The sequence below is a fragment of the Giraffa tippelskirchi genome, chromosome 7 (assembly GCF_054371585.1).
Source record: "Giraffa tippelskirchi isolate mGirTip1 chromosome 7, T2T-mGirTip1v1.2.pri, whole genome shotgun sequence".
In the NCBI taxonomy this organism is placed as follows: Eukaryota; Metazoa; Chordata; class Mammalia; order Artiodactyla; family Giraffidae; genus Giraffa; species Giraffa tippelskirchi.
In genome coordinates this window covers 73507105-73526741 of record NC_137281.1, presented here as the reverse complement: position 1 = coordinate 73526741, position 19637 = coordinate 73507105, and the positions used below count along the sequence as shown (strand labels likewise).

General features: G+C 36.4%; 1 protein-coding gene across 2 annotated transcripts in view; it reads left to right on the top strand.

The window, feature by feature from the left end:
* The window catches only part of ANKRD31 (ankyrin repeat domain 31), a 140022-nt gene that overhangs the window by 8523 nt on the left and 111862 nt on the right, over positions 1-19637 (top strand). For both annotated transcript variants that reach the window (XM_081513904.1, XM_081513903.1), the window contains exons 2-6: positions 4811-4869; positions 6464-6499; positions 6684-6793; positions 16039-16079; positions 19158-19228. In XM_081513904.1, coding sequence (XP_081370030.1) covers positions 4811-4869; positions 6464-6499; positions 6684-6793; positions 16039-16079; positions 19158-19228 — 317 coding nt within the window. The remainder of the gene's footprint in view (positions 1-4810; positions 4870-6463; positions 6500-6683; positions 6794-16038; positions 16080-19157; positions 19229-19637) is intronic.

Here is a 19637-nt window from a genome sequence, read left to right as displayed (position 1 = left end):
CCACTATCCAAATGGTAGTTGTGAGATTCAGTTCCTTCTCTGGCTTTTGACTTTAGTCTTTAGCTCCTCTCTGTTGACGGGGGGCCTCCCTTAGTTTCCTGCTATGTAGGCTTCTGCAAAGGACATCCACAGCATGACAGGCTGGCTTCTGCAAGAGAGACGCAGCAAGAGAATGAGAGAATAAGGTGGAAGCCAGTGTCTTTTTGTAACCTAACCTCAGAGGTCACATCCCAACCTATTTGCTGTATTTTGTTTATGAGAAGAGTCACTGGATCCGGCCATACTCAAGGGTAAATACCATATACAAGGGTATAAATACTGAGAGCCATTATAGAAGTTGCTTACTATAGACTATATAAAGTTTAATAATATTAAGTAATTATTAACTTTTTTAAGTATGAAGTTTTGGCTGGTTTTTTAAAGGTGTGATTATTATGGTTATGTTAAAAGAGTCCTTATCTTTTAGAGTTGAATACTGAAATATTTCCAGATGAAGTGGAATAAGATATTCAGGATTTGCTTTCAAAATAATCTAGTATGAGACTCACAGTGGGTGGAGAGGATGGCAAGGGTTATAGAGGAAGCAATAATGGCTGTGTACTGGTAATTATTGCACTCGGATGGTGAAGGTGCTATTGTCTTTTATTTGTTGTTATTTGTAGTTTTCCATAAAAAGGTAAAATGAGTAAGTTAAAAGAAAAAAAACAAACCCTCGTTCCAAATCATATATTTATACCTTAGTACATTGTTACATTCTTGGATTCTGGGAAGATTTTAAAACTTTTTTTTAAATTGTGGTGAGATATATATATATAATATAGAATAGCATTTTAACCATTTTCAAGTGTATAATTCAGTGGCATTAAATACACTCACATTGTTGTGCAGCCATCACTACTAGTTAGCTCTAGAATTTTTTCATCTTCCCAAATTGACACTCTGTGTATAGTAACTCGCCAGTCTTCCCTGCCTTCAGCCCTTGGCAGCCACCATTCTACTTTCTGTTTCTGTGAATCTGATTCCTCTCTGTACCTCATGTAAGCGGAATTATACCATTTTTGTTCTTTTGTGTCTGGCTTTTTTCACTTAATACGATGTCTTTAAGATCTATCCACTATGTAGCATGTATTAGTATTCCCTTCCTTTTTAAGGCTGAGAAATATTCTACTGTTTGTAGGTTCCACATTGTTTATCTACTCATCTGTCAGTGGACACTTGTCCACCTTTTAGCTGTTGTGAATAGTGTTTCTGTGAACATAAGTGTACAGATTCAGGTCTCTGCTCTCAGTTATTTTGTGTACACACACAGAAATGGAATTACTAGATCAAATTGTAATCTGTGTCTGATGTTTTGAGGGCCCACTACACTGTTTTCCACAGTGGCTGTACCAGTTTACGTTCCCACTAGCAGCATACAAGACTTCCAGTTTCTCCATATACTTGCCACACTTGTTATTTTTGTTTTTTGTTTGTTTATTTGTTTTTGGTTGGTGTGAAGTGGTATCTCATTATGGTTTCCCTAATGCTTAGTATTGTTGAGCATTTTTCGTTGCCAAGAGAAATATCAGTAACCTCAGATATGCAGATGACACCACCCTTGTGGCAGAAAGCAAAGAGGAACTAAAGAGCCTCTTGATAAAGGTGAAAGAGGAAACTGAAAAAGCTGGCTTAAAACTCAACATTCAAAAAACTGAGATCATGGCATCCAGTCCCATCACTTCATGGCAAATAGATAGGAAAACAATGGAAACAGTGATACACTTTCTTTTTTGGGGCTCCAAAATCACTGCAGATGGTGACTGCAGCCATGCAATTAAAAGACGCTTGCTCCTTGGAAGAAAAACTATGACCAATCTAGGCAGCATATTAAAAAGCAGAGACATTACTTTGCCAACAAAGATCTGTCTAGTCAAAGTTATAGTTTTTCCACTAGTCATGTGTGGATGTGAGAGTTGGACCGTAAAGAAAGCTGAGTGCCAAAGAAGTGATACTTTTAAACTGTGTTTGTTGGAGAAGACTCTCAAGAGTCCCCTGGACTGCTAGGAGATCAAACCAGTCAATCCTAAAGGAAATCAGTCCTGAATGCTCGTTGGAAGGACTGATGCTGAAGCTGCAGCTCCAATACTCTGGCCAGCTGTTGCAAAGGGCTGACTCATTGGAAAAGACCCTGATGCTGGGAAAGATTGAAGGCAGGAGAAGGGGATGACAGAGGATGAGATGGTTGGATGGCATCACTGAATTGATGGACATGAGTTTGAGCAAGCTCCAGGAGTTGGTGATGAACAGGGAAGACTGGTACGCTTCAGTTCATGGGGGTAGCAAAGAGTTGCACATGACTGAGTGACTGAACTGAACTGATTTGTATGTCCTCTTCGGAGAAGTGTATAATCAAATCCTTTGCCCATTTTTTTCATTCTTTAAAGGTTTTTTAAACAGGAGAAATTAACTCTTAGGTCTGCTAAGTAGCATACTCGCCATAATGTATCTTTGCTGTTTTTATCCCTCACCAGATCTGAAGCTTCTTGAGAACAAGGACTATCTTTTCTCTTTACCTTGGTGCTGCCTAGAACATAGTAAGATGTGAATCCAAAACTTAAATTTCTGTAATTTATGTTCTGAAAACATACGCTTGAATTTAACCCTGGGATCTTAAATTCTGTGTGATGTAGAGAAAGGTGAATGAAAAAAGCCCACCAGCACTGGTTCCTTCACATCATCTCTTCATTTCACTTCTGTTCAAAAACTATATTGCTGTTTGCCCCTTACTCCAAAATATCCAAAAATAGCAGAGTATTTATTTAAAAAGAAATGAGCACATGAGTAAGTCTTAATTTTCATCTTGGATAAGTTTTTTTAATTTATTTTTTAATTGAAGAATAATTGCTTTACAGAATTTTGTTGTTTTCTGTCAAACATCAACAAGAATCAGCCATAGGTACACCCGTGTCCCCTCGCTCCCAAAGCTTCCTCCCATCTCCCTCCCCATCCCACCTGTCTAGATTGTTACAGAGCCCCTGTTTGAGTTCCCTGAGTCACACAGCAAATTCCTGTTGGCTGTCTATTTTACACATGGTGGTGTAAGTTTCCATGTTACTCTCTGCGTATATCTCACTCTCTCCCTCCTCACATCCCCCATGCTCATCTGCTCTCTTTGTCTGTTTCTCCATTGCTGCCCTGCAAATAAATTCATCAGTACCATCTTTCTAGATTCCATATATATGCATTAGGATATATTTATATTTCTCTTTCTGATTTATTTCATTGTATAATAGCCTCATTAGAAACTGACTCAAATGCACTCCTTTTTATGGCTGAGTAGTATTCCACTGTGTATATGTACCACAACTTCTTTATCCATTCATCTGCTGATGGGCATCTAGGTTGCTTCCATGTTCTAGCTACTGTAAATAGTGCTGCAGTGAACAGTGGGATACATGTGTCTTTTTCATTGGTTTCCTCAGGGTATATGCCTAGTAGTGGGATTGCTGGGTCATATGGTGGTTTTATTCCTAGCTTTTTAAGGAATCTCCATACTGTCTTCCATAGTGGCTGTATCAATTTACATTCCCACTGGCAAGATGGTTCCCTTTTCTCCACACCCTCTCCAGCATTTATTGTTTGTAGAATTTTTGATGATGGCCATTCTCACTGGTGTGAAATGGTATCTCATTGTAGTTTTGATTTACATTTCTCTAATAATGAGCAATGTTGAGCCTCTTTTCATGTGTTTTTTTAGTAATCTGTATGTCTTTGGAGAAATGTCTGTTTAGACCTTTTTCCCAGTTTTTGATTGAGTTGTTAGTTTTTCTGGTATTGAGTTATATGAGGTGCTTGTATATTTTGGAAATTAATTCTTTGTCAGTTGTTTCCTTTGTTATTATTTTCTCCCATTCTGAGGATTTTCTTTTCATCTTGTTTGTAGTTTCCTTTGCTGTGCAAAAGTTTTTAAGTTTCAGTAGGTCCCACTTATTTATTTTTGCTTTTATTTCCATTACTCTAGGAGGTGGGTCATAGAGAATCTTGCTTTGATTTATGTTATTAAGTGTTCTGCCTATATTTTCTTCTAAGAGTTTTATAGTTTCTGGTCTTACATTTAGGTCTTTAATTCATTTTGAGTTTATCTTTGTGTGGCATTAGGAGGGCTTCCATGGTGGCTCAGATGGCAAAGAATCTGCCTGCAATGTGGAAGACCTGGTTTGATCCCTGGGTTGGGAAGATCCCCTGGAGGAAGAAATGGCAACCCACTCCAGTATTCTTGCCTGGAATCCCCATGGACAGAGGAGACTGGCAAGCTATAGTCCAGGGGGTCGCAAAGAGTTGGACACGACTGAGTGACTAAGCACACGGCGTTAGGAAGTGTTCTGATTTCATTCTTTTACGTGTAGCTGTCTAGTTTTCCCAGCATCACTTACTGAAGAGGCTTTCTTTGCCCCAATGTATACTCCTGCCTCCTTTGTCAAAAATAAGGTACCCATAGGTGCGTGGGTCATCTTGGATAAGTTTTAATTTAAAGGCTATATTTCTGAAAAAATACATTGATATAGAATATGAATAGTGGTATAACTAGGAATTTTAGCAAATTTAGTTATAGTTTTTATGAGTAGTTTACATTGAACTATGTTAAAAGTTTATTCACTTAATCATTTTGCAATGCATGCTGTGTATCATCACATTGTATAACTTAAACTTATACAATATTATATGTCAATTACATCTCAGTAAAACTGGAAAAAAACCTTAAATGACAGTTGAATTGTTAGTCTTTGTTTAAGAAACATCATAACATCTATACCTTCTTTGTTTTTGAAAGGTTGCTTTTTGATCAAGACACATCTCTTAGATCTGAGTTCAGTCTCCATCCCAGTAAAGGTGAGAAATACTTTTCACTAAGTAGTCCCTTTAATTTTCCAAGTATTATTATTCTATTAACTTCTTTTATATTTAGTCTTATTCTTTAACTTTACACAGAATTAATTTCTTACAGGCGTCTGTAACAGATCTTAAGATCTGTTTTTATAAGAATAGCAATGGGGTTTGTAACTTTTGGAAGATGTTTATGATTTCTAAAGAGGGATACAGATATGTAGAAGTAGCACTGGAATAGCAATTCTCCCCCCAAGAGATCTCCCACTTAACCCTTGAACTTTCCTATTTGCAAAAGTGAATAATACTTTTTAATAATCAGTCTGATTCTTTCAGACTAAAATCGAGGTACAAGAATCCTTGGTATATATTTTTTAAAAAGAACCTTTCACTTACAAATTCTCCAAACCTCCTGAGTCCACTTCGAGATCAATATAAACACTTCCAGAAAAAAATCTGTCACTGATTGTTGCAGTTCAGAAAGATCAATTTTGCAGAAAGCCTTTCAAATAGTGGGTTATTTCCTTTTATGATTCTTCCTGTAAGCCATTTTTTATTGGAGAATGTCTGGAAATAGGTGTAGGATGGAAGGAAAATATCCTAAGCATCATGAAAATCTTGTGTGTATGCACTTGTGCCTAGGTATCCGTGGGGGATTGTTTGCAGAACCCCTGTGTATACCCAAATCCTCAAGTCCCGTAGTTGGCCCCTCCCATCTGTGTAGTGCACGTTCACAGATTCCACCAGCTGTGAACTGTAAACGCAGTACACGATTTCATGTATGGTTGGTGGAATCTGTGGATGCCAGACTCATGGATGTGGAGGGCCGAATGTGTGTCCATTAAAAAGCACCCTTGTTTAAATGGACCTTGTTTGAGGTAGTTCAAACCCCCTGTTATTCAAGGGTCAACTGTAATTCACAAAGTCTTCGCTGTATATCATCTCACCTGATACGCCAATGGCAAATTACAGTTTGATCTTGGAACAGTTTTTCCTACATGTAATTGGAAGGGATATTGTGTAATATTGGTCTCCAAAATGTATTATGATGTATAAAATGCCACTAGAAAGAAGTTAGATATCTGTTTCAATATTCCAACAAAGTTTTTTCCCTTTGCTTCCCTTCCCTTCTTTTCCCTTCTCTTTTCCAAATGGTGGCTAGACCTTAATTATTTTGCTAATTATTAAAAGTATAACATTTTTAAAGTATAATTTTATATAATGTAGAAAGTGAAAGATCCCATTGCCTACTTTTCTCTGTTAATTTAGTGCCCAGCAATTGCCAGTGCTTAGTATTTGTGTTTTTTCCTAGACATTTGTGTACCAATATAAATATGTTTTTTAATAATTAGTATCATCCTACATATATTTTTTCTTTGTTATACTGATTTATCTCAACCTGTTAAATTGCTGCCTTTATTCCATTATATGAATGTACCTTTACATAATGATTTGATAATGTTTGATGTTTCTCAGTATGTTTGCCTACTTTTCTGATTATTTCCTTAGAATAAGCAGCTAAAATTAATTTGATTTTAAAGGATGAACACATATATTTGACATATATTGCCTCCTATAAAAGATGACTTTTTCTCTCTAGATCCAACACAAGACATACGCAATCTTTGCCAAACTGGTAAGTAAAACGTATGTTTATTTTAATTTGCATTTTTGAAGAGTACCAAGATTAGGCATATTTTAATATTGACCATTTACAGTTTTGGGTGTGTGTTTGTGTGTGTGAGTGAATTGACTTGGGTCATTGTTAAAGCAGAGCAATAAAACTATTGCAGATGACCTGTGATTGTGTTTCATTTTAGGCACATCTTCTCCAGAGATTGAGCTTAGATTCAAATTCAGAGAGAATCCATGGGAGCAAATGAGTAAAAATCAAACGATGCTTATTCTTATTGAGGATGCAGTCTTACAGGTGTGTAGCATACTGATTAAATGCATGCTTTTTAAAAATTAGTAATGCTATTTGAAATAAGGGCAAATTATTCATGATTAATTCTTTTTTCTATTGTTTTGCTTCTTTCTTACTCAGTTTTTTCCCCATTTCTTAGCCAGTCACTCTGTTTCTTATGTAAAAGTCAAATGTTTTAGGTTCTTTTTCTTTTATTTATTTCTCTTTCTGATAGAAATGTGGAATTGAGAAGGTTAAAATAGGCTAAAATAAGATATAATAATGAACAGTTTTCATCTCCATTGTATGTTAGAGGTCACCTTAAATTTGTGAATAAGATACTGATCTATTTGGTATAATTTGAGATACAGGCCACTGAAAGACCCTTCTATTGTCCTGTGTGTGTGTGTTTGTGAGAGAGAGAGAGAGAAAGAGAGTGAGTGCATGTGTGCAGGAATACACTTATATACACAAATTTTCACTTGTTTCTTTTTAATGCAGTCACCATGGGGAAAAGTAAGGGGTGATTCATTTAGCACCTTGCCATAAATAAGTTAGCTAACCAGAGATAACTACAGAGTCTTAAGGAATGGAAGAGAGAATACATGTATTTTAATAGCAGAAATTGACAGCAGTTTCAAAGAGTGACCGTAAGGGTTTATTTGATATTATACCTAGGAAGGTGTATAACTTGTATAACTAGTCAAAAGAGAAAAATACAACACCAAGTATTTTTTTAAAAGCTGGAGATGCCTATATTTAGTTTCTAACAGTTTGTTTAAATATCAGTTTTATAACTTCTGAATTAAGAATAAAAAAAATTTTCCCCTTTAGCTTTAGTAACTGTGAAATAGGAAATAAAAATAAAATTTTTTCTCTTTATCTCAGAAACATTTATTATGTGAATATTGTACTTGGCTCTAGATTCTACCTCAGAATGGTGATTCTGAAAGCTTGATTACCAAACCTATTTGGTAATCAAATCTATTTAAAAATATAGACTCTCAGACTTATATTTGAATAGAACCTAGGACTCTCTATTTTTCAAAAGCCTCCTAAGAAATTTCTAATGATCAGCTAGATTGAAACAATTGCCTTAGAGGACTATCTTTCAAAGATTTTTTCATCAGATTGTAAATCAGCTATCTGCTGACCATGGGCTTCTTAAGATAAGAAGGTTAAATGAAGTATTTGGTATTTGTCCTTCTTTTTTTGCCCTCATAGAATTTCACTGGTAGTAAAATAGGTACCTCCTTTAACATTCCCCTGCCCCTCCCCCATTTTTCTTTTACAGTAAGTTAGGCCATGTTATCAAAGTGTTAAACATCTGTAGCAAATTTTAATTAGTGTTATTTTTTTAATTGACAGATACTGCTACTTTCGCAGTTTTTAATTTTTTTCTTTGAAAATAAACCTTTAGAAATTTAACTATGTGAGAGATACTGATTTTATCAAATAAATAGACCAGGAAAGGCACTGATCTCTTTAAACAACTTCCCAAAGTTAATGTAAAGAAAAAAATATGTATTGTTTCACAACTTGAATATGTTTTGTTTCAAAACCTGATGTTAAGTAAATTCTAAATAATTCAGTTACTAAACAGATTTCTAAATAAAATTTTTGTTAAAACTCAGATATAATACTGACATTTCAACTTCAAAACAAACTATTTTAGAAATGATGAGATTGAGACTGACATATATACACCACTATGTATAAAATAGATGACTAATGAGAACCTGCTGTTTAGCACAGGGGACTCTACTCAGTGCTCTGTGGGGACCTAAAAGGGAAGCAGATCTAAAAAAGAGGGGGTATATGTATACATATAAGTGATTCACTTTACTGTACAGCCGAGACTAACACAGCAGTAAAATTATAGTAAACATATAGTGAAGCAACTATACTCCAATAAAAATTTAAAAAAAAATGGTGGCACATTTTAAGTAAGGGCAAACTATGAAGATGATAATGAGAATCTTTGGTTTGACAAGTACCATGCTGATTTTTAAAAACATAAGGAGAAGTGTTTTAAAATATCTCATACTCATCATTTTTGTTGGGTCTTGCAGTACCTTTTCTTGTTCTTTATAGGTGCTATATGGCAAGCAGTTTTTAAATTTTACATAGAAATTTTTAAAATTTTGTTTGGAGAGCTTAGTAGTATGTCTGGAGAGAGAACTGGAGACATTACTATCAAAATTAGAAGGTATAATAGCTAATTTTACATGTTGACTGGGCCATTGGGTACCCAAATTGTTAGTCAGACACTATTCTGGGAGTTTCTTTGAGGATGTTTTTGAATGAGATTAACATTTAAGTTAGTTCAATTCAGTTCGGTTGCTCAGTCATGTCCGACTCTTTGCGACCCCATGAACCGCAGCACGCCAGGCCTCCCTGTCCATCACCAACCCCCGGAGTCCACCCAAACCCATGTCCATTGAGTTGGTGATGCATCCAACCATGTCATCCTCTGTCGTCCCCTTCTCCTCCTGCCCTCAATCTTTCCCAGCATCAGGGTCTTTTAAAATGAGTCAGCTCTTCGCATCAGGTGGCCGAAGTATTTTGGAGTTTCAGCTTCAACATCAGTGCTTCCAATGAATACCCAGGACTGATCTCCTTTAGGATGGACTGGTTGGATCTCCTTGCAGTCCAAGGGACTCTCAAGAGTCTACTTCAACACCACAGTTTAAAAGCATCAGTGGATTTGGGTAAATCAGATTGCCCTCCGTAATCGAATGGGCCGATTATGGATGAGGGTGGGCTTCATCCATCCGGTTGAAGGCCTGTATAAAAGAAAAAGACCAGCCTCCCTGAGCAAGAGAGAATTCTCCAGCAGAGAGCCTTTGGACTTTATCTCTACTGTCAGTTTTCTTGGGTCTTGAGCCTGATAGCCCACATTGCAGATCTGGACTTGCCAGTTTCCATAATTACATGAGCCAGTTACGACACATCTCTTACTCTGTATATACATATCCTATTAGTTCTGTTTCTCTGGAGAACCCTGACTTAATACAGTAGGCACCATTGATCTTACTGTTAATATAATTAGCTTTTAATCATCTGGAGAATACTTATTTGACAGGGAATAATGATTAATCTTGTGATTATTAGCATCAGGCTGCTTCTTCCATCTTCTGTTCTCTGAAATGCTATCTAAGAGTTCTGAATCAGGTTGAATTTCACTTTTCCTTTCCATTATGCAGTTTCCACCTTCCACCCTTATCCATATGTAAAGGTGAAATAAGTTAAAATGAACATTAGAGAGAACCTTTAAAGGCAAATGAACAACCACAGGCTTGTTTGACAGTTGTGTAATGGAAGAAGGATCATTGTTGGCAAAGCTAGAGGTTACGGACATTATGTGTATATTAATATGTACTATAAGGGCTTTTAAAAAATTTATTTTATTGAAGTGTAGTTGATTTACAATGTTGTTAATTTATGCTGTACAACAAAGTGATTCAGTTATACATATATATATTTTTTCTTCTTCATTGTTTATCACAGGATATTGAATATAGTTCCCTGTGCTATATAGTAAGACTTTGTTATCTATTCTGTATATAGTAGGTTGCATCCTGCAGGGTCTTTTTAAGCCCCAGGAGAAGGTAGCATTCTCTCTTACTAGCTACCTCTCTTGAGGCATGAATAGCTGGACCAGTCGAAGTCAGGGTGAATTTGGAAAACTTAGGGAACTCCTTGACTCTACCATGCTGATTATTAATGTCATTGGTATTTTTTTCCTGACTCTAACCCATCCTGACCTTTAATTCTTAGGGTCCTATAATTGCTGTCTCTGCCCAAAGTTGCAATTGCTTAGGATTATTTTGGAAAGAAATAGGATGAAACCAGGGCCTTGACTCCTAACTCAGCCAGAGTAAAGACAGTTCTCATTCAGTGTTTAAATTACTTTGTGTTTAAGTTGTATTTAGATACTACTTAGTGGAGTTTAGGGCTTCCCAGGTGGCTGCTGCTGCTGCTGCTAAGTCGCTTCAGTCGTGCCTGACTCTGTGCGACCCCATAGACGGCAGCCCACCAGGCTCCCCCGTCCCTGGGATTCTCCAGGCAAGAATACTGGAGTGAGTTGCCATTTCCTTCTCCAATGCATGAAAGTGAAAAGGGAAAGTGAAGTCGCTCAGTCGTGTCTGACTCCTAGCGACCCCATGGACTGCAGCCTACCAGGCTTCTCCGTCCATGGGATTTTCCAGGCAAGAGTACTGGAGTGGGTTGTCATTGCCTTCTCCTCCCAGGTGGCACTAGTGGTAAAGAACCTGCCTGTGCAGGAGACAAAAGAGATGTGGGTCTGATCCCTGGGTCGGGAAGATCCCCTGGAGGAGGGCATGGCAACCCACTCCAGTATTCTTGCCTGGAGAATCCCATGGACAGAGGAGCCTGGAGGGCTATAATCCATAGGGTCACAAAGAGTCTGATACAACTGAAGTGACTTAGCATGCATGCATAATGCAGTTTAAAATGACCGTTTTATCATTTTGTAACTCAGAAGCAATGTAAAGATGGTACCATATATCCAGATCAAACAGTCTAAAAGACAATCATGTGGGTATTTTAAAATAATAAAAAAAGTGTCTGTATAGATAACCAAATTTCACTATCTCAGTGTGAGAGAAAGGTTAAATGTTAAATGCTTAACATTTTAAGCAAATGTTATCAATAATTCATCAAAATCACTAAAACACTGCAGGAACGTGTATTCCGTTCTATAGAATGTGAGGATAGTTTGAAGATAGACATCTCATGCCTTATGGAGAGCCAAGGTTGATCAGGCTGACCTGGTTGGCCAGGCTCCCATTTCTCTCCCTGTAATCCATTATTCAGTTGAAGAAGATCTCAGATAGTAGAATGTTGTTTTTTGGTTAAGGATATATAAACAGGCTTGTTCCTTTTTCAAGTACTCATAGTTAATACAAATTAAACCTTCCTTCACCTCTCACACCCTACCCCCAACAGGTTTTTTTTTTTAATGTCTGCACTTGAATTACCTGGAAGGGGCAGGGGGAAGATGTCACGTGTATCAACAGCACAGACAGCAATTTGTACCCCTTAAGAAAGAATGGATTGAGTGTATCCTTATATTTTGATAATTAGCAAATGAACAGCTGCAGCAAAAAATAAAAATCAGCAGTCAGGAGCAAACTTCCTTCTTACTTGCTCTCTTATCTTTTGCATTTTCATTATGTAGGTAGGAGCAAAGCAATAATTAGCCCTCAACAGGAAAACTCACTGGTCCTCTAGTAAGATAAGTGGGTGTTATAGATACTTGAATGAATTGCTTTGTGAAGACTCAGAAATTACCTAGTGAATATATAAATGTGTGTGTGCGCGCGCGCACATACCTGCTCAGTCATGTCCGACTCTTTGTGACCCCATGGACTGTAGCCCACCAGGCTCCTCTGTTCATGAGATTCTTTAGGCAAGAATATTGGAATGAGTTGCCATTTCCTCCTCCAGGGAATCTTCCCAAACCAGGGATCAGACCCATGTCTCCTGCATTAGTAGGTGGTTTCTTTACCAGTAAGCCACCTGGGAAGCCAAGTATATAAGTATACCCCGGTTTGATCCTTGAGTTGGGAAGATCCCCTGGAGAAGGGAAAGGCTACCCACTCTAGTATTCTGGCCTGGAGAATTCCATGGACTGTATAGTCCATGGGGGTCGCAATGAGTTGGACACAGCTGAGCTACTTTCACTAATTGGAGAACATTGACGTTCTCACATTCAGTTCAGTTCAGTTCAGTTCAGTCGCTCAGTCGTGTCCGACTCTTTGCGACCCCATGAATCGCAGCACGCCAGGCCTCCCTGTCCATCACCAACTCCCAGAGTCTACCCAAACCCATTTCCATTGAGTCAGTGATGCCATCCAACCATCTCATCCTCTGTCATCCCCTTCTCCTCCTGCCCCCAATCCTTCCCAGCATTAGGGTCTTTTCCAATGAGTCAACCCTTCGCATGAGGTGGCCAAAGTATTGGAGTTTCAGCTTCAACATCAGTCCTTCCAGTGAACACCCAGGATGGATCTCCTTTAGGATGGACTGGTTGGATCTCCTTGCAGTCCAAGGAACTCTCAAGAGTCTTCTCTAACACCACAGTTCAAAAGCATCAATTCTTCGGCGCTCAGCTTTCTTCACCGTCCAACTCTCACATCCATACATGGCCACTGGAAAAACTATAGCCTTGACTAGACGGACCTTTGTTGGCAAAGTAATGTCTCTGCTTTTCAATATGCTATCTAGGTTGGTCATAACCTTCCTTCCAAGGAGTAAGCGTCTTTTAATTTCATGGCTGCAATCACCATCAGCAGTGATTTTAGAGCCCCCAAAAATAAAGTTCTCACATTACTTTGTGTTTTCTTGTTATTACGACTGTCAGTGATCACAAATAGTTTGGAAGTTCAGGCTAATGGCTTTATTTTCAGAAAGCTTTCTTATTGATCATAGAAACAAACATAGAGGGCCCCCCCAAAGAGAGATCTTTTTCTAAAGATTTTCTTTGATTCTAATAAGATATCTAAGGTAAGGATTTCTTTTAAAGCAATGAAAGCCAGTGTGCTATGAATTCTTAAAATGGAAGCATTTTATCAGAGCACTTTAGCTTTTTTTTTTTTTAATAAATTTATTTATTTTAGTTGGGGGCTAATTACTTTACAATATTGTAGTGGTTTTTGCCATACATTGACATGAATCAGCCATGGGTTTACATGTGTTCCCCATCCTGAACCCCCCTCCCACCTCCCTCCCCATCCCATCCCTCTGGGTCATCCCATTGCCCCAGCCCTGAGCATTTGTCTCATGCATCGAACCTGGAATGGTGTTCTGTTTCACATATGATAATATACATGTTTCAATGCTATTCTCTCAGAACGTCCCACCCTCACCTTCTCCCTCAGAGTCCATAAGACTGTTCTATGCATCTGTGTCTCTTATTCTGTCTCGCATATAGGGTTATTGTTACCATCTTTCAAATTCCATATATATGCATTAGTATACTGTATTGGTGTTTTTCTTTCTGGCTTACTTCACTCTGTATAATGGGCTCCAGTTTCATCCATCTCAATAGAACTGATTCAAATGTATTCTTTTTAATGGCTGAGTAATATTCCATTGTGTATATGTACCACAGCTTCCTTGTCCATTCATCTGCTGATGGACATCTAGGTTGCTTCCATGTCCTGGCTATTGTAAACAGTGCTGCAATGAACACTGGGGTACATGCGTCTCTTTCAATTCTGGTTTCCTCGGTGTGTATGCCCAGCAGTGGGACTGCTGGGTCATATGGCAGTTCTATTCCCAGTTTTTTAAGGAATCTCTACACTGTTCTCCATAGTGGCTGTACTAGTTTGCATTCCCACCAACAGTGTAAGAGGGTTCCCTTTTCTCCACACCCTCTCCAGCATTTATTGCTTGTAGACTTTTGGATAGCAGCCATTCTGATTGGTGTGAAATGGTACCTCATTGTGGTTTTGATTTGCATTTCTCTAATAATGAGTGATGTTGAGCATCTTTTCATGTGTTTGTTAGCCATCTGTATGTCTTCTTTAGAGAAATGTCTGTTTAGTTCTTTGGCCCATTTTTTGATTGGGTCGTTTATTTTTCTCACTTTAGCTTTTTTGAAAGGGACACAACTTCAGCTTGTTGGGCATGACCTGAGAATTGAGTAGAATCCATTAAGTATTTAACACCGTGACACAGAGATTGTATGATTTTTGGCCCTCAGGAGAAATATAGAACTCAGAACCTGACAAGAATGTCTCATCAGAACCATTATGGATTAATGAACTAAGAAAAGGAGAAAACTAGGAATAAAAAGAAGAAACACTCCCTTTCTCATTACCTAAGTTCCACAAATTCTTTTATAAAAAGAAATTAAGACAAAAACTAAACATAAGGGCCAAACCTGTAAAATTCTTAGAAGAAAATACAGGGAGAAAGTATCATAACATTCTCTTTGGCAGTGATTTCATGCATACGAAAGCATAAGCAACTGAATAAAAAATAGGTAAGCTAGACTTCATGAAAATTAAAAACCTGTCTGCATCAAAGGGCACTGTGAACAGAGTGAAAAAGTAACTGGAAGAAAGGGAAAACGTGTTGATATATGTAAATCATAAATCTGATTAGAGATTGATGCACAGAATATATGGAAACTCATAACAACAACTACCTACCTGACTAAAAAATGGGCAATGGACATGAATAGATATTTCAGTAAAGAAGATATAGGGAATTCCCTGGTGGTCCAGTGGTTAGAACTTGGGGCTTTCATTGCTGAGGTTGGATTCTATCCTTGGTCTGGGAACTAAGATTCCACAAGCTGTGTAGTGCAGCTTAAAAAGAGAGAGAGACAGATGTACAAATGGCTAATAAATACATGAGAAGATATTAAATATCTTTAACCATTAGGGAAATGCACATCAAAACCGTGATGAGATTCCATCTCACATGCATTAGGATGGCTATTAGCAAAATAAAATAACAAGTATTGATGAGAATGTGGAAAAATTGGAATTCTTGCCCATTGCTGGTGGGAAATGTAGAACGGTGCAGCAGCTGTGAAATATGGTATGGTGATTCCTCAAAAAATTAAACATAGAATTACCATATGACTTAAAAGCTCCTCTTCTGGGTATATACCCAAATAAGTGAAAGCAGGGACGTGAAAATATATTTGTCCACCCACACTCATAGAAGCATTATTCACAGTAGCCAAAACATGGAAGCAACCCAAGTGTCCGTTGATAGATGAGTAGATAGATGAAATGTGAACAATGGAATATTATTTGGCCTGAGAAAGGAACACAATACTGATACTTGCTACAACGTGGGTGAACCTTGAAGACGTTATAATGAGTAATATTATTACTTATTGTGAGCCAGTCACAAGAGGACAAGTATTACATGATTCCTTTCATGTGAGGCACTTAGTCACATCCATAGAGAAAGAAGGTTAGAAGCATGGATGCCAGGGGTTGGGAGAAGGGTGAATGGAAAGTTATTTAGATATGGAGTTACAGTTAGGGAAGATCAAAAAGTTCTTGAAATGGAGGTGATGATTATGCATCAGTGGGGCTATACATAATGTCAAAGGACTGTACCTTTTTAAATGGTCAAAATGGTAAATCTTATGTATATTTTGCCTCCATAAAAAAGAATCTAAGAAATAATAACATAAGGATTATATTAAATGTTAAGTTTTTTAGTTGTTGTATTAGCTTAGCATTCCTCAGTTGAACATAAATGTTTTTTCTTTCTAGCAACCTCAGGATGAAATAGAACAAAATGAAGCTTTGTTACAGTAAGTATAATGATTTTTGGATTATTGTAGATTTTTTAAAATCATTTTACACATATAAAATAAGTCTTTTTCTTAAGAATTTTAGAGTTATTGTATGTTTTTGAGTGATTGTCCCTCTAGCAGCATAAATATGTTATTTTATGAACATTCTAGATAAGTTTTATTTCATGAGCAAAATTGAATCAGGTTAAGTTGATTCTCTGACTTAAGATTATTTAAAAAGCAAATTTATAGCATAACATGAAGGAACAATTTGTAGAGCTTATTGAAATTAGACTTCATAGAACTATTATATTTAAAGAGACCTTGTCCTTTAAATTTAAAAAAAAAAGCCAAGCATGGCCTGTGGACCCCCGGGAGTCCCTGAGACTTTCCAGAGGGTCCGTGAGATCAAAACTATTTTCATAATAATGCCAACACATTATTTGCTTATGTCATGGTATTAACTTTTACACTTATAGTGCTAAAGCAAATAGTGGATAAAATGATGGAGCTTTAGTAGGAAGCAGGGCAGGGGCACCAAATAGCACTAGTAGTCCTGTGTTTTTCCCGGCTATGTACTTGCAGTTAAAAAAGAAAAAAAAAAAAAAAAACAAATCCAGTTTTACTTAGTGCATTTGATGAAGCAGAAAAGTTGTTAGTTTTATTAAATTTCTACCTTGAATATGTATCTTTTTATACTTCTGTTTAAAGTGTGATAGTTTTCTTAAGAGCACTTGTTTGAGTTACAAGATTTGTAAAAAAAAACCCAAAAACTTGGTTTACTTTTTTTAACTTGAAAGAATGACAAACTGGTTATTTATGCAAGTAAATGGAAGATATTTTCTTGAACTTTCTGGTAAGATTGGTGGAAATATTTATGAAGGTGACCTTTTTGAAATTTTTATAATAAAATGTATCAATATAGGTAAGATCTGCATAGCTTAACACATGAGTATTTTCTGAAAGACCAATGCATGATATCACAACATCATTCACAGACAAGTGAAAGATCTGTTCAAAGTGCAAGACAGACCAAGACAAAAGTTGGTTGGTTTTGTTTCAATTTTCACATTTCCAGTAACCTTTAAGGAAATGATTGCTTCTGGAGTTTTGGTAAGTTATCTAAAAATAATATGCACAATTGTCCAAAAAGGCTACTAAAGTTCTCCATCCTTTTCCAACTGCATGTCTGTGTGAGGCCAGACTTTTGTAATATACTTCAAATAAAAAAATACATGGCAAAAGATTGAATGTGTTGTAGCAGTTCAGATGGCAGCTGTCTTCCGTTAAGCTGAATATTAAAGAGATTTTTAAAAATGTGAAACTTTCTCACTAACTTTTTCATTTTGGAAAATACAATAATTTTAATAAAATATATTTATTAGATTATTACTGTTATTTTTAAATTAATGATTATTTAACATTTTTTCTCCATCTTAATTTTTAACATGTAAGTATAGTAAATATAAGCCACATAAATAAAAACTCCTTGAGTTCATCACTAATTTTTAAGATTATAAAGGAGTCCAAGGACCAAAAGTTTGAGAATCACCCTTTTACTGAATATATCAGCAATATAAGTTCATCTTCAGAATTGAAAAAAGAAAAGACTAATACAGCATCTATAATCTCACTGCCTGGAAAGAACCATTGTTAACATTTTGGAACATTTTATTTCAGGCTTTCTATATATTTTTGTTTTGTTCGTATTTTCAACCAAGTTGAGATTCGTCTGCAGATAGTTTTGTTTCCTGTTTGTCTTTCTTTCTTTCTTTGGCCTCACCATGCAGCTTGCGGACTCGTAGTTCTCAGACCAGATACCAGATACTGAGCCCCTGACCCCTGCAGTGGAAGCCTGGATTCCTGACCACTGGGCCACCAGGGAATTCCTCTTGTTTTTAAATTTTTAAGTGGTAGTTTGTCATAATTACTATTTCACATCTTTAATATTTTTAAAAAACATGCATTAATGGCCTCATTATTTCATTGTATAACTTATACTATAATTCATATAATCATTTTTCTCTTATTGGACATGCATGTTGTTTGCAGTCTTGTCTAATATAAAAAACTATGTCTAATATAAATAAGTTTTTTAATAACTTAGGTGAAAGTTTGCTCTAATTTCAAAATTCTCTTTTATAATTAAGGAAAAAAAATCCTGTTGTTGATTCAGACTATGATTTGGTTTTATTTTAGATCAGCTTGTACTCATAATCATGTTTTAGGAAAAAACTTGACATTTTTTCTGTTTGACTCATGGGAATTGTTCTGTATGAGCAGTTTCATTTTCAAGATAGCTTATATTGATTGCGTCTATTTTTTAGGCAGGAGAGACTGTTCAATTTATTATTCTTGCTTAGGATTCAAGTATCTATGCCTGGTGCATGAAAACTGTTAAAAACAACTGGAACAAGCGGGTTTTTTTTTGTTTTTTTTTTTAAGGAAGATATCTTGATGCATTTGAATAGTAAATTAGATTGAGAAAAAAATAGTTTACTGATTGCTTTTCCTCAATTAACTTTTAATTATCCCAGGGTAGATGATCAAAATTGTAGATTAAGCATGACCTTTATTTTACTTGTAATCTCGTCCCTTCAGCATTTCCTACCCTTTTTCCCTTGCTGTGAAATACTAGTAAGGTGAATAATGTCTGAGAATTTTCTCATTACTTTCACTTACATCTTAAACTATAATGACAAACTTTAAGTGTATTTGAGGATTTAAATAGCCATGCTACGTGAATTAGGACAAATTTTTCTCTCTCACCCCACCTCTGTATTTGGTAGACAGTCATCTCCAAAGTTACTTTCAGATCTAAGTGTACTTTAGCTTGTTTACACTCCTGAAGTTCATTCCTTAATATTCTGGCTCTCTCCAGTTTTGAAGCCATTTGAAATTTACATGTTAATAAATTGGTAGTAATTGTAAAAGTAACTAGAATGATGGAGCAAAGACAAAGCCTATTTGAAATTCCTTTAAATTAAAAAGAAATTTAAATTGTATCTGAATGAGAAACAGTAGAGTTTTTTTCTACTTAAAATTTTGTATTTATTTATTAATTGATTGGTTGTTTTTTTTTTCCCTGATGTTTAGAAAAAGTCATCCAGTGTTCACGGTATCATTTCCCCAGGCTGAACTTTCACTGAACCACCAAAGTAGTCTAGGTATGCTTTTATGGGTAGAGTCATATAAAGTGAATTTGTGTTTGCCTAAAAATAGAAACCTTAGTTAGATATGGATTTATTTACAACTAGGCTGGTCTATGGTAATTGCTGTCATACACTTTTACATATGAAATCAGTGTTGCTGTTGACCTTGGATCGTGCTGCTTGAAGCTGCTCACGTGAGAAGCAGCTCAGGTGCAGTCAGTACTTGCTCCTCCATATGTCTGCTCTTTTGACTTGCACAGGGGCTCAAATTTAAAAACAGTGTTTGTTTTCTCTGTTCATAGCGGGTCATTTGCTTGATTTCAGCTGTATTAGAGGATGACTGTCTTTCTCTTTGGAGTGTCTCCTAAGTATGTTGTATGACAGTGTAGTAAATATTCTTAGTGGTCATTGAAACCTTGTATTA